General features: G+C 39.1%; 1 protein-coding gene and 1 long non-coding RNA gene across 2 annotated transcripts; one reads left to right on the top strand and one right to left on the bottom strand.

Moving 5' to 3' along the window:
* The first annotated feature begins 17 nt into the window (after positions 1–17).
* LOC104456728 (major allergen Pru ar 1) lies at positions 18–974 on the top strand. Its single transcript, XM_010071583.3, has 2 exons — positions 18–429; positions 540–974. Exons 1-2 carry the CDS (start codon positions 246–248, stop codon positions 836–838), a joined length of 483 nt encoding a protein of 160 aa, XP_010069885.1. The 5' UTR covers positions 18–245; the 3' UTR covers positions 839–974.
* Positions 975–11,685: 10,711 nt separating this feature from the next.
* On the bottom strand, positions 11,686–12,598 carry LOC120287619. The gene is made up of 2 exons (XR_005545774.1): positions 12,395–12,598; positions 11,686–11,818 (listed from the first exon to the last, which is right to left on the bottom strand). It is a non-coding gene; the product is annotated as an uncharacterized LOC120287619 (long non-coding RNA).
* Positions 12,599–18,487: the final 5,889 nt, after the last annotated feature.

Genomic DNA, 18,487 nt, shown 5'->3' on the forward strand with positions numbered 1-18,487 from the left:
GGCACTTCTATGGATGATAAGTCAACTTGGGATTAGCCTAAAGAGTCCTCACTCTCCAAACTGGTTGAGGCCAGCTCGATGCAAAGTCCAAACAAAAACTCCTGATCCATCTCCTCAAGGCTTCGGTCCTATAAATTCCTTCACCAGACCATTCCTCTTCATCACTCTCCACACCACCCCACCCCGCCGCCCCCCACCCTCTCTCTCTCTCTCTCTCTCTCTCTCTGTGGTACATATTTGAGAAGATGGGTGTGGTCACTTTTGCGCAAGAGCTAGAATCGCCAGTTGCTCCGGACCGCCTCTTCGAAGCTTTGATGCTCGATTCACACGTGCTGTTCCCTAAGCTCATGCCTCAGTACATCAAGAGAATTGACCTGATTCAAGGTGATGGAGGCGTTGGCAGTGTCAAGCAAACCGACTTCTCTCAAGGTCTGCCCTCAAATTTCTCCTCCCCTTTCTAATTATCTCCATCCTTTTGTCGATTCCCATATCTTCCCTTGGAATAAAAAGGGGGTTCACCGCCTTTGCTTGTTATTTAGAAAGCTTGCTTCGATATGCGAAGCATCGGATCGATGAGCTGGATGCGGACAACTTCCGTTGCAAGTATACTCTGATCGAAGGGGACATACTCAGTGACGACCTGAAGTCTGTGGTGTATGAGATGGAGTTTGTCGATGATGGCAATGGCGGGTCCATTTGTAGGATGTCGAGCTACTATTGTTCAGACCGAGACATCGAGTTCAGAGATGAGGATATAGAGGCTGGTAAGGAGACAGCGATGGAGTTGTACAGGGCCGTTGAGGCCTACTTATTGGCGAATCCTACTGCTTACACCTAGTTTTGCTCTCATTGAGACCTTCTCAGTCATTAGCTCTTGAATGTAAACTTGGCAGAAAGAGAAGGAGCAAAAAAGCTTTAGTATTGTAAATTGCCCTCATGAGAGATTTTAGTGAATTTTACTGCTGAACCTGAAAGGTCTCTAGTTTCGAGGTGGATGTGCAAGTCTGACTCCAGATTCGTGGAACAACATTGAAACTTGGCTATAACAGATTTCAGGTGCGCCAATCTGAAAATGCCAAGCGAATTCCCCCGAATTGAATGCTTGAGAACATAAAACTAAAAACATAGTTAGCCCTTGGGATGCTCTTGTAGGAACCCTGTCAAATATCATTCGCCTGATATAAACAAATAAGATGATTAAGAACACGACAGAGAAATTTTTAAAACTCGCATTCGTATTAATACATGGGAAGCATGTGCTGCTAAGAGGTCCAGCAGTGGAACTAGCACCGGCAATGTGTCTCTTACATGGACAGCAGAATAATGAGAGAAACATGCTAAGGCTAGGCCCATCATCAGCCAATGAGCAAAGGCAACTGGTGGCATGATTGCGGACTCCTCCAGAAGCATCCTCTGGTAGGATTAAGTATGGTGCTGCCCTTGATGCTTGTATCCAGGTTGCTTATGTGATTCAAGGCAAGGATTGGTTCTGGCCACTTGTAAAGTCAAAAGTGTCTGGTTGCCATTCACGCTGATGAAAATGACCAGGTGATCTTTACTAGCTCTACAAACGACAGATGCGCTCTCAAAGAAGCTTGGTAGTCAGTCAGAAATAGGGAGACCATAGTTTTATAGCTTAGACTAGTTTGGTGAGACCAACTGTGCCTAAATTTGGATTTATCACTTGGTTGGCTATTTTGGCAAACTACAAACTTATGACTAGAGGTGTTAAATGGGTAGAAAACCCATTTATCGACCCATTTATGCTTAAATGGGTCGTTAATGGGTCAGTCTTTTTTTCTCAAGACACCCACGTGGGTTTTAAAAATAAACGGACTGGGTCTTAAATGGGTCTACTATATACCCATTTACCAACCCATCAAAATAAACCCAGTAGGCAGTAACCCACGAAGGCCACGCCCACGATTGACGATTCTACGACCACGACCCCCTCTTCGCTTTCAATTCGCTGCCACCTCCATCGCCTCGTCGCTTGCCGCCGCCCATCGTCGCCTCGTCGCCGCTTGCCGCCACCCATCGTCGCCTTGCCACCGCCCATCGTCACCTTGTCGCTGCCCATCTCGATTTCGCGAAGCACGTCAATCGGCATCTTCATTCGACATCGAATCCAGAATCTGCAAACCTAAAAGCAGCACTCGTCTGCTCGCCGTGAACGGCTCGCGGATCCATCGTCGGAGGATGGAGTCGCTCGGTTCAGGTACTCCGTCTCAACACGCAGTCGTGGATTTCATTTCAAGTTCGGGCTTGCTGTTTTACGTAATCGAGAGCGCACGTGCGGCGGGATGGTCCCGACGACATGTTTGATCGATGACCGGATGCTTAGTGTCGTCAATTCGTCTACAAAAGTGGTGATTTTGCTTGAGTCGATTCGACGGTGGAAGTGATTTGTTCTGTGCTGGGTTGATGTGTGTTTTTTCTGCTGCGAACTTGGAAGGGTGTCCGAAATGCGGTGTTAGAGCAGATTGTGTTTTCTTATGTGATAAACGAATGGACTTTTTGGGGGAATTCTGTAATCGGATGATGATTACAAGTACCAGTGTTTTTGTTTGCATTCATCTGATTATGTCTCCTTAGTCTCGGTCTCCTTGTGTGTTTTAATTCTAGGACTTGAAGATGGAGGAACTCTTTGTGGCCATACTCTCAATGCTTCTCGTTTTGGCGCTTATTCCGCTGTTTGTATGGAAGCGGCGAAAGGATTCTTCATCAACCGATACGCACGAAGAAGGACAAGATCAGGTTTATTTCCAATACTTCTTCTCTGCATTCGGTAGTGCGTTCAAAACAGATAAAACCATTTGTTGCTAGGGCTGTGTGGATCAAAATATACTCTTTGTCTAGTCATTTTGTGAGTTACGGGAGAGCCATGTACTACAGTTGATCTTCATTTTTTATTTCCCTTACGGGCAGTTCGCTCTACTGCTGGTGGTGACCACTTTGTGAGTTACGGGAGAGCCGGGTCCAGTGGAGTTGCAGCGGGTGGTATCTTGCGAATAGAGAGTTGTTGCGGTTCCTCAAGCTTAGGGCCAGAAAGTTCTAAGTGAAGGTAAGGATGAATTTGATGACTGCTGCTAATTGGAAAAATGATAGTAGAGAAGGATAGACTGGTTTCACTTTTTACGTTGGAACCCTTGTGAGAATACTTACATAATTTGCTCAATCATATTATATATATATATATCCTCTAGAGCTCGTCGAGCAAGCTCGAGGCTCGCTTGTGGCCGATTGCCGGCCGTTGTCATGGCCGGCAGCCGGCCAAAGAAGAAAAAGAAGAAAAGAAAAAAGAAAATTTATATTTAAAAAATAAAAATAATTATATTTTATTTTAAAAATAAAAATAATTAAAATTCGATTTTTTAAAATAATTATTTTAAAAATTATAAAAAATTTCCATTAAATTTGTATTTTATAAAATTATTTTAGTAATACCATTTTTTAAATATATATAATAAATTAAGTTTAGTTAAATGGATTGGGTGTGGACGGGGTATGGGTCGGGTCGGGTATGGGTCAAAATTTTTGCATTGCAATAAACGGGTCATAAACGGGTTAAATGGGTCGATTTGGGTCGAACCATTTATGACCCGACCCACCCGTTTAACGGGTCTACTTATGACAGAAAGGGCTACTAGTGTTAATGGGAAAAAGTACACCCCAAGTGTTAAAACTTGGCACGAAGAGGACTTAAGTGCCAAAAGTTAGGAAAGTGACACTTCGGTGCCAAAATCGAGCAAAATTGATTACTTAAGTGCCATTAGGCCAAAATGTCGACGTTGCGATTTCTGGTGAAGTAAATGCAAAACGACGTCGTTTTCACACCGACATGACTAAACAATACAAAAACGATATCGTTTTGATGCTAACATAGTAAAAAATTAATATAAAATTAATTAAATTAAATTTAAAACTAAATTTATTTAAAAAATTTAAAAATAAAGTAAAAATATATATTATTTAAAAAAAAAAAAAAGAGGCGGGCGGGCCGAGGGCCGAGCCCTTGCCCCCATTCCGGGAAGGGTCGGCGATAGAGGGGGAGGATCGGCCGGGGTCGTCGGCCCTCTTTTTGTTTTTGTTTTTTAAAATTAATTTTAATTTTTAAAATTTTAAATTTTTTAAATGTTTTAAATAAATTTAGTTTTAAATTTAAATTTATTATTTTTATATTATTTTTTTACCATGTCAGCACCAAAACGACGTCGTTTTGTATTGTCTAGCCACATCAAGCATACAAAATGATGTCGTTTTACACTTATTTCGCCGGAAAATCGCCACGTCGGCATTTTGGCTAGATTTTGGCCGAAGTGGCACTTAAGTGATCAATTTTGCTCCAATTTTGGCACTTAAGTGTCACTTTCTTAACTTTGGGCACTTAAGTATCTCTTTGTGCCAAGTTTTGGCACTTGAGGTGTACTTCTTCCAGTGTCAATGACAACCATATAACAATTTATTTGTTAGTGTTAATTTCCAAAGTATATATGGAGCCATTAGCTGAATCTGCAGGGCGATATAACAGAAACATTAGAGGCTGGCATGAAGAATTTGCTTGGTTAGTGCTGATACTAAAAGGTAAGGCTAGTGGAAAATACTACTGAAACTCACACGGAATGTATTCCCGATAGCATACTTCATGATGTTCTACACGTTAAAGGAGGATATTTCAGTGTAATGTGGAATTGATACTGAGCTGCTGGAATTGATAGTGAGCTGATGTGTGCTAGATGGAGGAATCCTTTGCCTTTAATGTGCTGTCTAGTTACGTAATTCGGTGCCTGAGACTTGTCCATTTGGCTTTGTAATTTCTATAGTTGGCTCTCTGTTGTTTGACAAAAGCTGTGCCTCTCTTAGGAGGTGCGAACAAGTAGTGGCCAATTGCGAAGAGCTTTCAATGCGCAAATCTCTAGCCACTCCCAAATGAATGATATAATGGGACACACACACACACAATTGCAAAGAGCTCTCAATGCGCATATCTCTAGCCACTCCCAAATGAATGATATAATGGGACACACACACACACAATTGCGAAGAGCTCTCAATGCGCAAATCTCTAGCCACTCCCAAATGAATGACATAATGGGACACACACACACACACACACAATTGCAAAAAGCTCTCAATGCGCAAATCTCTAGCCACTCCCAAATGAATGATATAATGGGACACACACACACACACACACACACACACACACACACACACACACACACACACTTTAAATAAAGGAGTTCATGAAAAAAAAAATAAGAACACAGAATTTACAGTGGTTTGGTTTATATCAAGTTTATGTCCACTCTCCACGCTGACAGTCTATTGGCTAGATTCCACTAAGTATCAAAAGAAACAAATATATAAGGATTTGGATAGTATCGATTCTACAACCACAGAAAACAAGTTAATATTGAAATTCAAACACCAATATTTAAACATCCATATCCATCCACATCTAAAGTCATCACCACAAAGGTTCCACAAAAGTTAAGTTTTGCAGAATATAAGTATTTGAAACAGTCAAACATGCAAAAGTTAACGGAATCAAATTAAGGTTTAAATCAGCACGTTCTCCCCCTTTTTGTTAGCAGCAAAAAGTGGAGAAAGTCAAAATTGAAAAGAGATAGGATGAAATCAAGTTTGTCTTGGAATTCGAACGAGCTGGAAATCCCCCATTGACTGAATTGTCTCCTCCAGCTTTGGCACTGTCTCCTTCAGCTTCTCAACATCTTCAATCTTGGCAGTCTGTGAAACTTGCTGATGTAAAGCTTGAACTTGTAAGTTTAAAGACTGTACCTTCTCATTGAGATAATCTGAAGTAGATTGCAATGCAGACTGAATCTTCTGGATCTCAAATCATACCATATTGCTGTGCTTTTATCTCCAGAAGAAGCTTGAGCAGCCTTTGAAAGTCTACATTAGTTTCTGTTTGCGCACTAGCCTCAACATGTTCTATTCATGGAGTGTTGAGAGATGAGGGAACATCAACTGGTCTACTTCCAAGACTTGGAGTGGATTCTCCAATGTTAGCTTTAGGAAAATGAGAAGCATAGACTTCTTTTGGGTCGGCAGGAGATCGACTTATATCATCACTTGCAAAATGAGAAGTACTTGTTTTTCATGAGCTCCCCTTGTTTTGTGCCTACATGTGGAGATTGGAAAACTTCTTCTTGTTATTTCTCGATTTTAGCACGAAAGTGATATTCTTTTTCTGTTCTTTCTCCTACTTGTCCACTCCTAGTTGCTTATGAATCCTCAGATAAGGATATTGCAATTGTTGCTTCATAGGAGTCATCTTGACCTTCTTCTTCTGTAGCTTCTCTTCCTGCTTCTTCTCTTTCCTCTGTTTCTTCTCTGTCTTCTCTTCCTTCTTCTCTTTGCTCTGTGTCTGCTCTCTCTCTCTCTCTCTCTCTCTCTCTCTCTCCTGCTTCTATCTCCTTTGGTTCAATAAAACTTTGAAACAATTGTGGTCAAGAAAAGACAGATTCGAATAGAAAAATGCAGTCAACTCCGGATAGGCAACAATTGTCTCAGAGCAAAAGTTTTCAAGTTGAAGGAAAGCTAATTTTTCCCTCAAATTCACCTTGATCGAGTCTAAAAAGTCAAAGTCGACTGATCGAGGGTTCATCACCCCTCTTTTTAGCATTTGGGTGTAAACCCTTTTGTGATCCTTAGAACGGAAAAGCTTTGTTCCATCACCAAGCATTTCATCAGCAATACCCATCCTCAACTGAAAATTCGAATACATTATCTTATCATCGTCTTTACTTTCAGGCTAATTGAAAGAGCTAAATTTAGGATCGACAGGAAAGTTAAGGAAAGTTTCATCTGTTGCTCCTTTCTTTGCAATTCCTAAACATTCCATCGTTCTCAGAAACAACGTTTCATTCTTGTAACCGTGTTCTCTAAGAAAATCAGTAATAAAGGACATTGGCGAACCACCATTTTTCAAACAATCATAAAACTTGTACAGAACCTAAGGAGTCAAGGTACGGAGAGGAACAACATCTTGCTCAACTTCCTCTTCCAATGATTCACGAGCAGGATTCTGCAAAGTGTCCTTCGGGTTACGCTATGGAGATGTTTAAGGAGAGTCTTCTTCTGTAAGATCGAAATGTGTCTAGCCTTCAGGCACATTCCGAGGCCCCTTGCTAGCAATCTGGGATGATTTCCTTTGGTAAGACATACTTGCAGGCTAGGAGGATTTCTCAGATAGGTTCGGGTGAAAAAGATGGAAACTTGCGGAACAAACTTTAGAGTAGAGACAAGAGTGTAGAGATGAGAGAGTAGAGAGTCTATATTTTAGGGTTTGGAATGAAGTGCTTGAAAGAAAATACAAGAGGGTATATAAAGAAGATGAAAGGTCACAAAGAAAAGAGATAATCGAACCGTCATAAGGAAAAAAGAAAACTGCTTTTTCGAAATAAAATAAAAACTGCCAAAAAATTCAAAATTTTGAAAAAGATAATTTCTAAAAATAAAATAGGCAAGCAACAATTCGGTTAAACATACCTTTTTATTCCAAAAATAAAATACTTGGACTCTAGATATTCTCATCGAAGTAGCGTCTGAAAATTCTGAGTCTAGCCAACTTCGAGACTTTACTCCGGAGGATAAATAATATTCAATTTGATGCGAACATACTCAAATAGATTTTTCTCTAGAGGCTTCGTAAATATGTCTGTCAACCGATTCTTTGAATCAATGAACTGAATCATAATCTCCCCATTTTGGACATGATCTCTTATAAAATGGTGTCGAATCTCTATATACTTTGCCCTTGAATGAAGAATTGGGTTCTTGGTGAGATTAATAACACTGGTGTTGTCACATTTGATCTCAGTACATGATTCTTCAATTCCAAAGTCTCTTAGCTATTGTCTTATCCACAGAATTTGAGAACAATAGTTTCCAAGAGCCACATATTTTGCTTCTGTTGTTGATAGAGCTACAATACTCTACTTCCTTGAAAACCAAGATACCAGCATATTTCCCAACAATTGACAGGTTCCAGAAGTGCTCTTTCTATCCACTTTACAACCTGCTAAATCAGCGTCTGAATATCTAATAAGAGTAAAGTCTCCTTCTTTTAGATACCACAGACCCAACTTTGGAGAAGTCGCCACATATTTAATGATGCATTTTGCAACACTTAAATGAAATTCTCTGGGATCAGACTGAAATCTAGCACGAGATGCAAATACTAAACAAAATGTCAAGTCTAAATGTAATAAAGTAAAGAAGAGAGCTTCTGATCTACTTTCTTCCCTTTTTTCATCCTTGTCCACCTTCGAGGAACTTGACATAAGTGTCTCTTGTGAAAGCTAGTACGAGCACCTAGAGGGGCTAAATAGGTGCGAAAATAAATTTTGTAGAGTAAAGTATTTAATTTTTCTTTTAAACCAACTTTGTTTAGGAATAGATTATGAAAAGGAAATTAGACTCTAATAATCAAATAGATTTACGATCAAAGTAAAAGAGCTTAGGGAAGATAATAAGAACACAAGGTTTATAGTGGTTCAGCTTAATCCAAGCTTAAGTCCACTCTTCCGTGCTGACAGCCCACCGGCTGGATTTCACTAAAAATCAAAAGAGTTGTTACAGTATAACTCTTCATTGATTCCACAGTGTAGAGACTCTACTACACTTCCTCAAGATCTCACAGAAGTATAAACACTCTTTTGAGTACAAGTTTTCGCTCAACAATTGAATTGACAAAGAACAAGAAGTTTCAGACTTTGGAATTCTTCTATCGCGCACACACTTGAATAAATGGAACGTCTTCCTTATATACTCCGCCATGCATTCATACCCGTTGGCACTTACCAAAGGAGCTCTTCCAATCTACCCGTTGGACTAATCAATTAGGAAGATCTTGAGTTATTTAAGGAATATGACGATAGCCCATCAATCATGCTCGCCCATACAATCAGGATCTAAGTTTCCATAAGTAGAAACTTTCAAGTATGCTTTGTCAATCAACGAATCTAAATTACCCGAATTGAAATCAAAACAAATAATAGATTCCAAGATGCTATATCCAGCCGAGAGATCTTCTTCAGTCGATATAATCAAATCCTTAACGAAATACCTAGTTCTGTATAAGTCTTCTTCGACGGTCTAGAAACTGTCAATGAGGATAGACTTTGAATCTTGAATCTGGTGGTCTGGCGATCTTCAGACTTTGACTAAAGAATCTGCAAGTTTTCAGACTAGACTGATAGAAACGTTTTGTCAGCTTCAAAACACGCAATGAAGTTTTCTCCAACAATCTCCCCCTTTTTTTATGGTGACAAAACTTTCATGTAGATTTGGATATCTTTGACCTACAAAACAATACTCAAGCAAACATGGATATCTCACAAAAATAATTAACTTAGTAAAGACAGCATTAAATCTGCATCTACAGGAAATAAGTTAGACCTGTAAATAAACAGCTATCTTTGCCATGAAATACCAATAGTGCTTAAAATAAACAAACGATCAAACAATCCAAATCAAAATCCAGTCACAACCAAACAGCCAAACAAAAGTAAAGTCAATCAAAAAGTCAAGAGTTAAATCTCAAATTTGCAACATCTCTCCCCATTTTTGTCAGCATTAAAAAGGTAGAGAAAAAGAGAATGAAATTATGATTTCCTAGGTACGCGAATAAGCTAGAAATCTCACATTGACTGGACAATCCCTTCCAGCTTTTTCAAACCTTCCTTCAGTTGAGCAACATCTTCACCCTTGGCAATTGCTTAAACTTGAAGAGCAAGGGCATAAATTTGATCATGCAAGAAAACTGAAGAGGCTTGACCTACATTCTGCAAGTTCTGAACTTCGCATCCCAGAGCATAAATTTGGCCTCGCATCTCCATAAGAACATCAAGTACCCTGCGAAAGTCTACTGAATTATCAGTCCGAGTGCTAGCTTTTGCACGATCAATAGGAGTATTGGTAGATGATGGCAAGCTAGCATGATCACTCAGATTTTGCGATGAAACCTCATGACCTTTCTCAGGGAATTGAGAGGCATAGATGTTGTCTGGACCTGCAGGTGAATGACTAACACCTTCACTAGTAACAACAATTGAAGATGTACCTCTTTTCTCAGCAACCCCCCTGTTTCAATGCCCTCAAGAGGTGAGAAGTACTCTTCATGCTCTATTTCCTCTTGGTCACCTTTGTCTTCTTCTTCTTCTGCAATCCTTTCCTCCTCTGCATCTTTTCGCATTGTTTCTCACTCTCCACTCCTTTCCTCTTCTTCGTCTCTGTCTTGATCCTCTTTCTCCTCAATCTACGGAACAACACTTTGTAGATTTTTCATTGCAAGAGCGGAAATGGTAATATCGTCCTCATCATCTTCATCCTCCAGGACAAGTGCTCTTCTTTTCTTGGATGGAGCTGTCATGGGCTCATTCCCTTTCCATTTTGCAGCTGAAGGAACTTGGTGAGTCTTGACTGGGGTTTTCTCCTTCAATCGCTCCAAAAATTTGTCCAGCTCTTTCAGACGCATTTCGGAAACCATTTCAGTCCCACCACCATTTGATCACACGATCAAATATATAGAATCCTGGGAGGCTGAATATCGAAACGTCTGAAAAGCTTTGTAACAAGCATTGAGTACGGAAGTTGCCCTCTGTCTTTCACCATCGTTCTATACATGTGAAACATGATTGTGTGAGACAGAGAGAACTTCTTACCAACGTTGATGGCATACATCAGCTTTGCTTCTGAGTTAGAGATGTCGGTCTTCGAGGTTGACTTGGGTCTGACGCAATTGATCACGATCTTGTGAAGCAAAATGTTAGAGGCATTCATCCTCAAGTACAAAATTCTTCCTTCAGCCATTCCATTCCAAACAAGCTCCATCGTCGCACGACCAACAGACACACTAATCGATTGGAATGCCCCTTGCTCTACTCCAATCACATCCGCCAATGTGTCTATGTCAACTAGGGGTGTGCAAGGTCCGGGCGGGCGGTTTCCGGACTAGAACCGGGAACCGCCCGCTAAGGACCGGTTCCAAAAAATTAGAACCGGGATCCATCCGTTTGTTGCATGGATCCGGTCTCACTAACAATGAGATGAAAATTTTAAGCTAAGGAAAACCCAACATCAAAAGAGATGACATAATTGATCTCAATTCTCAATTGCATAGCAAGCATCATCAAAGCAAGCCAAAAAGTTTTAGCTCCCTAGTTAAACATCTTCGATGAATGATTTAGCAACAGGTTTTCCATAGCATATATGAGAATATCATACTTACATTGCCCGATGGACATTATAACCAGACCGATCCAAAGTCAGGAGGATAATATACAACTAATGGCAAGAGATGCAAAAGAATGGCAAAAGTGAATCTTACAAGTGAGGTGATCATCTTTCCTCTCACTCCAGCATTTCAAGTATCATGTTGGCAAGACTAGGACTCTCATAAGAAGAGATCTTTAAGTAGGGAAACAGAAGTGCATTGACAGCTTATCCGATGTCATGGAAGCTGGACAAGCTTGTTGACATGAGAATCTAAAGCATCAACATTCCTCCTCGAATTTTTCTGAAGCAATGTCAAGGAAAACACAAATGATAGCACAAACCTTTAATTCAACTGGGGAAAAAAAAATGAAACCGTGTGGCTTTTACTTTCCAACGAATGGGCATCGCTCGTTTGTAAGAAGTAAAATGATGCTTTTCGATAAATTTCTAAGTTCACAGGACAAAAATGTGTTCAAGACAAACACTGCAGCAACGATAAAGACTTTTTCCATCTAGTCAAGGATACAATTGTGTCGCTAGACTTTCCATGCCCTTCATTTCTTCATTTAATCTGCAATAACAAGAATCCAAGCCAAAAAACATACTAACACTAGCAAACACCGATTACTAAAGAGCAAAATGTGACCAAATTCCAAATAGCAACAACTTAGTATATAATGACCAAATGTCATACTGATGTACAAATCTTGATTCAGAAAGAGTAAGTGATGGTTTCCAGTTTTCCAACCTAGCCAAGAAAACGATGAATCTCTTAAAGTCGTACCAATTGGCCAGACTATCTCACTAATCATTGAACGATCAAGCCAAAACTATTTAGCGCCAAAGAGAAGAAAAAAAAAGCCAGAAAATTCAACGCAATCATAGAAGTGCCTAACGAAATGCAAAAACAACGAGGGGAAAGGGAAGGCCGAGTGCAAGAGGGAAGGCCGCAGGGGAGAGAGTTTTTTGAGAGGGCTAGGGTTTTTTCCATCAATATGCGTGAGGAAAGGGGAGGATTGCGAAAACGCGAGATGCAAGTTCAACTAAAGAAGCGCAAAACAACAGCGGAAGCAGAGGTAGCAAGCAAGCAAGCAAGAAGAGAGAAACGCTGCGGGAATTAGCGAGCGACCGAGAGGAAGAAGCGAACCTGCAGCAGAGCCTCGAGGCGGGAGCGAAGAACGAGAGAAAACAAGGGGACGGACAGCAGAGGTAGAGGAGCAGCGGCTGTGGTGGGTGGCGACCGGCTCGAGGGGGTGGACAGCGGCGGAGGAGGAGCGGCAGCGGCGGCGTCGACGCAAGGGGAGGAATCGAAGACGAAGAGAAGAGATTGAGGAAGAGAAAGAGAGAGAGAGAGAGAGAGAATCGAAGATGATGAAACCGCAGAGGAAGAGACGAGACGCGAACTTAGGGTTTCTTTCTTTTAGTTTTTTTTTTTTTTAATATTAAAAAGTGCCGGTCCGGTCGGGGTGGGCGGGCGGGTGGATCCGCCCACGGAACCGGAACCGGACCGGTTCCCACCGGTTCCCTCGAGAACCGCCGGTTCCGGGCGGTTCCGGTCCGGTTCCGGGCGGTCAGGCGGTTCCCGGGTATTTTGCACACCCCTAATGTCAACGATATACCCTGGTCTCGAACACTAAACGAAAATCTATTCGCATCCAAGAAACTTAGATTAGAATAGAAGTAAGCAGTAAGTTTTGGATATGCCTCTATCGTCTCAGAACAAAATCGCTCAAGCTGAAGTTGAGTGAATTTCTCTCGCAGACTTCACATTCAAAGAATCAAGAAAATCAAAGTCTACACTTCTCGGATTGATCACCCTCTTTTTAGTAACTTGGAGTAAAGTTGCTTGTGTTCCTCCAAGCGAAACAAATCTGTCATTTTGCTTTGAATATTTGCCCCCAACACCCATTCTAGGCTTGAAATGAGTGTACATTTTGTTATCATCATTCCCATCAGGCTGACTAAGACCTCCAACATGTGGATCACTAGAAATATTCGCAAATGCTCGATTTGCCGACCCCGTAGGAGCAATTTTCAATCGTTCCATTGTTCGCAAAAAGTGGGTTTCATTTCAATACCCTTTCTCTTTCAAAAGTTCATCAATATATTTCAAGCGAGTGCTTCCCCTCTTCAAGGCAGAGTAAAGCTTAAAGATAAAAGCAGGCTTATGAGATCTTACGGGTTCTGCGCCTTCAATGATTTCTTCCTCCACTCTATGATCACTACCTTGAGGTCTAGCTTGAGGAGATTGACGCGGTTGAGAATGTTGTGAGATCTACTACTGTCTTGGGGATTATTCTTCCTTAGTGAGGTCAAAATGTGTAGGACCCTCATGCATGTGTTGTGGTCCCCTGTTCGCGATCCTTGAAGACTTTCTTTGGGACGCCATTCTCACAGTCTTTGAGAGATTCCAAACTCAATTCGCGAAAAAATGTGAGAACTTTGAAGATTAAACTAGAGAGTAAAAGTAAGAAAGCGAAGTTCTGTACTTTTTAGGGTTTGTGAGGAAGACGATCAATATATAAAGCAATCGAAAAGAGGCATATGGAACGACGTAAAAGGAAAAATAGAAAATGCCTTTTCAAAAAATAAGTGCTTGTTTGAAAGAATAGATAACCGTCTTTTCAAAAATAACTCATTTTTCAAAAAGGAATGTTGCAATAATCACGAAAACTATGGAAGTTAACATCAATCAATTACGGATGAATAGATAATCGTACATTTTCGGGATTTTATCTGTGAGATAAATTTCCAAAAACGAGAATAACTTACGGTCGTAAATCTTGATCTTTGAGTCCGAGTATCATTAGACTTTTTATCCACGAGTCCGAACTTCTTGAGACTTTAAGATATTGAGTCTAAAACGAATAAGCTCGAATTAACTTTACTCCAAAGGCTTTGTGAAGATGTCCGCTAGTTGATTCTTTGAGTCAATGAATTGAATCGAGACTTCTCCATTTTAAACATGATTTCTAATAAAATGATGTCGAATCTGTATATGTTTTGCTCTTGAATGAAGAATTGGATTCTTGGTGAGGTTAATCACGTTGGTGTTGTCACATTTGATTTCAGTGCACAAATCTTCATTTCCAAAGTCTCTTAGTTGTTGTTTTATCCACAGAATTTGTGAACAGCAACTTTCAAGAGCCACATATTCTGCTTCTGCTGTAGAAAGAGCTACGGTACTTTGCTTCCTCAAAAACCAAGATACTATCATGTTCCCAAGTAATTGACAGGTGCCCGAGGTGCTCTTTTTATCAATTCTGCATCCTGCTAGGTCTGCGTCTGAATATCCAAGAAAAGTAAATTCTCATTCTTTAGGATACTAGAGACCGAAATTAGAGGTTGAAGCAACGTATTTGATGATACATTTAGCAGCACTCAAATGAGATTCTTTAGGGTCTCGATTGAAACCGGCACAAATACAAACACTAAACAGAATGTCGTCTAGAAGTAAGATAAAGAAGTGAACCAATGATACTCCTGTATAGCTTCTAGTCAACTTTCTTTCCTCCTTCATCTTTGTCCAGCTTTGAGGAACTTGACATTGGTATATCTGTCTTTTTGCAATTATCCAAGCCAAACTTTTTAACAAGTTCTTTAGCATATTTTTCTTGGTGAATGAAAATTCCTTCCTTCAATTGTTTCACTTGAAGCCCGAGAAAGAAGGTTAGTTCACCCATCATGCTCATTTCAAATTCATCCTATATAGACTTAGAAAATTTCTTGCAGAGATTTTCATTAGGAGATCCAAAAATAATATCATCAACATAAATTTGAACAAGTAAAAAGTTTTTGCTTTCTCTTTTGATAAACAATGTAGTATTTACTTTACATTTAACAAAGCCATTTTGAATTAAACACTTACTTAACAAGCTTGGTACTTGCTTTAAACCATATAACGCATTTTTCAGTCTGAATACAGAGTCTGGTTTCCTTAGGTCTTCAAAACCGGGAGATCATTCCACATAGACTTCTTCTTGGATAAATCCATTTAGGAAAGCACTTTTGACGTCCATTTGAAATAACCTGAAATTCTTATAACAAGCAAAAGCAAGTAATAATTTAATTGCTTCTAACTTTGCTACTAGTGCGTAAGTCTCATCATAATCTATCCCTTCTTCTTGAGTATATCCTTTGGCCATGAGTCTTGCTTTGTTCCTTATGACTTTTCCTTTCTCGTTCATCTTGTTCCTGAAAACCCATTTAGCTCCAATGATAGATTTACCTTTCGGTTTAGGAGTCAATTCCCAGACATCATTGTTATTGAATTGTCTGAGTTCTTCTTGCAAAGCTTCAATCCAGCTTTCATCAGTTAAAGTTTCTTCTATGCTCTTGGGTTCTATTTCAGAAATAAGAGCCACAGCACTAGACTCTTCACGCCTTTTAGATCTTGTACAAATTCCTTCATCAATGTCACCAATAATGAGTTCCTTGGGATGACTAGACTTGTATTTCCAGTTGCTGGTTGATTTGTTAGACTGTTGGTCTTTTTCTTCATTTGATTCCTCAACGATCATTCGTTGATGGTTTTCTGAAGTTTGAGCTGCTTTTGAAGATTTAGACTTTGTAAAGCCTGGAGCAGGTTCAAATTCTTCAGATTGAGTCTGAATCGATTAATTCTGCATAAAGTCTTGAAATTTGACATTCATCGATTTCTCCACAAATTCAATCTTTTTATTGTATACTCTGTAGGCTTTGCTTATGGTTGAATATCCAATGAAGATACCTTCATCTGATTTTTTTTTTCAAACTTACCAATTCGATCATTTGCATTTTTCAATATAAAACATTTGCATCCAAACACATGAAAATAGAAAACAATTGGCTTCTTTCCTTTGAACAACTCATAAGGAGTTTTCTCTAAAATATGCCTTAAGAAGACTCTATTAATAATATAGCACACTGTAGAAACTACTTCAGCCCAAAAAGAGAAGAAATGTTACTTTCAATTAAAAGAGTTCTAGCCATTTCTTGCAGTGATCTATTCTTCATTTCCACAACTCCATTCCGCTCTTGAGTGTATGGTGAGGAGAATACATGCTGAAAACCAGATTTATCACAGAATTTAGCAAAGTCTTAATTTTCAAACTCACCTCCATGGTCTGTCCGTATACTTGAAATAACATACCCTTTCTTATTTTGAACTTTCTTAGCAAATTTTATAAAATAAGAAAATGTTTCAGACTTACTTGCCATGAAATATACCCAAGTGAATCGTGAATAATCATCCACAATTACTAGGCAATATTTTTTACCTCCAATGCTCTGAGTTCTGGTTGGTCCAAAGAGATCCATATGCAAGAGTTGCAGTACACGATTAGTGGACACTTGATTTATTGGTTTGAAAGAATTTCTTACATATTTTCCCAATACGCATGGTGTGCATAGATCAGACTTTTGGTACGTTAGATTGGGTAGTCCACGAACAAGTTTCTTTACTGAGATTTTGGCTATTTGTTTCATGTTGATATGTCCAAGTTTTCTATGCCATAGATTCACTTCCTCTTGAATTGAGATTAGACATTGAGATTTTTCTGATTTGATATCTAAGAGATAGATATTCCTATGCCTTCGCCCTGTGAAAGTCTGAGAGGAGTCTTTACTAGTTCCTGAACATATTCCTTCTTGAAAGTTGATTTTGAAACCGGTGTCGCACAGCTAACTGATACTCAGCAAGTTGTAGTTGAGTCCTTCTACTAATAAAACGTTACTGATCGTGAGACTTCCAATCTTTATAGTTTCGTATCCCACAATTCTGCCTTTGCTATTTCTTCCAAAAGAAACTTTTCACCATTAACTTGCACAAGCTTTATGAAGCAATTTGAGACTCTTGTCATATGTCTTAGCATCCATTATCCAAGTACCATTTAACATTTTTCTTGATAGTGACTTGCATTTAAATAAGAAACTCAAGCTTTCTTTGATACCCATACTTTCTTGGGTCCAATGGAGTTAGTGTGATATACAGTTTTTGCCCAAACCTTTCTAACAGGTTTCCAAACCATGGGACATTTTTTCTCAAAATGTTCTGAGCTGTTACACTTAAAACATTTAAGAGCACTGCGGCCTACAGGTTTTATAAAAACTTTTTGGAAATGATTTTTGTAAGAATCTTTTGTAGGTCTTTGTTTAATTCTTTCATTTACCTTAGGAAAATCAATTAGAGGAATGGTTTTAGCAGTCATTCCCAAACCTGATTTGTTAAAGTAAGGTCTTTGTGTTGAAAGAATCTTTTCTAATTTCTTAGATCCTATAGAAAACCTTTTAGAAATACTTGAGATATCATTTTTCAAAAATACATTTTCTTTTGAAAGATTGTCTACATTTTCTTTCAAAGTAATAACACTTTTATCTAAACTTTCGACCTTTTCTTTCCAAACAATCTCATGTTGCTTCAGTGCAGAATTTTCCATTTTAAGTTCAAAAATCCTCTTGAGAGAGGTTTTGAGACTAAGACACAATTCATCAATATATTTAGAGACTTTAGTAGGAATTTTTAAATTACTTACCTCGATTTCACTGTCAAAGTCTGAGTCTGTCTCAGAGTCTGAATCTAATTCTGAGTGTGCCATGAGACAAATATTGGCATAATCATCATCACTTTATTCACACTCGGTATCACTCCAAGTTTCTGCTTTAAGTGTTTTTCGATATTTCTCAGCCTTTCTTTTCTTTCTCTTCAGCAGGGGACAGTTGGGTCTGATGTGTCCTTTTTTCTTGCATTCAAAGCAGATTACATCCTTATTAGATTCATCATTCTCAGCTGATTTATTTTGTAGTTTTTGAGAACTTTGTTTATTCGGATTGAATCTTCTTCCCTTTCTATTCAATTTTCTGAACATTCTTATCATGAGAGCAAGCTTTTCATCGTCCATATCGTCTTCAGAATCTGTGACATCAGAATCATCATTAGATTTTAATGTAATGGATTTCTTACCTTTGGGATTTTCATCTTCATTAATTTGCTTCACTTCATAAGATTGAAGAGTGCCAACCAATTAATCAACAGAGAGTGGCATGATTCTTTGTGTCTCCCTTATTGAAGTCTTTATGTGATTCCAATCTTTGAAAAGTCTACGCAGTAACTTGTTAACCTTCATGGGTTCAGAGATTGGTTGACCTTGGTACTCAAGACCATTCATGATTTCTGTAAAACGCTAAATATATCAATGATAGATTCTCCTAATTTCATCTTCAATGCTTCATATTGATTGAGCAGAATATTGATTCTAGTTTC

Source organism: Eucalyptus grandis, chromosome 8, assembly GCF_016545825.1.
Source record: "Eucalyptus grandis isolate ANBG69807.140 chromosome 8, ASM1654582v1, whole genome shotgun sequence".
NCBI classification, from domain to species: domain Eukaryota; kingdom Viridiplantae; phylum Streptophyta; class Magnoliopsida; order Myrtales; family Myrtaceae; genus Eucalyptus; species Eucalyptus grandis.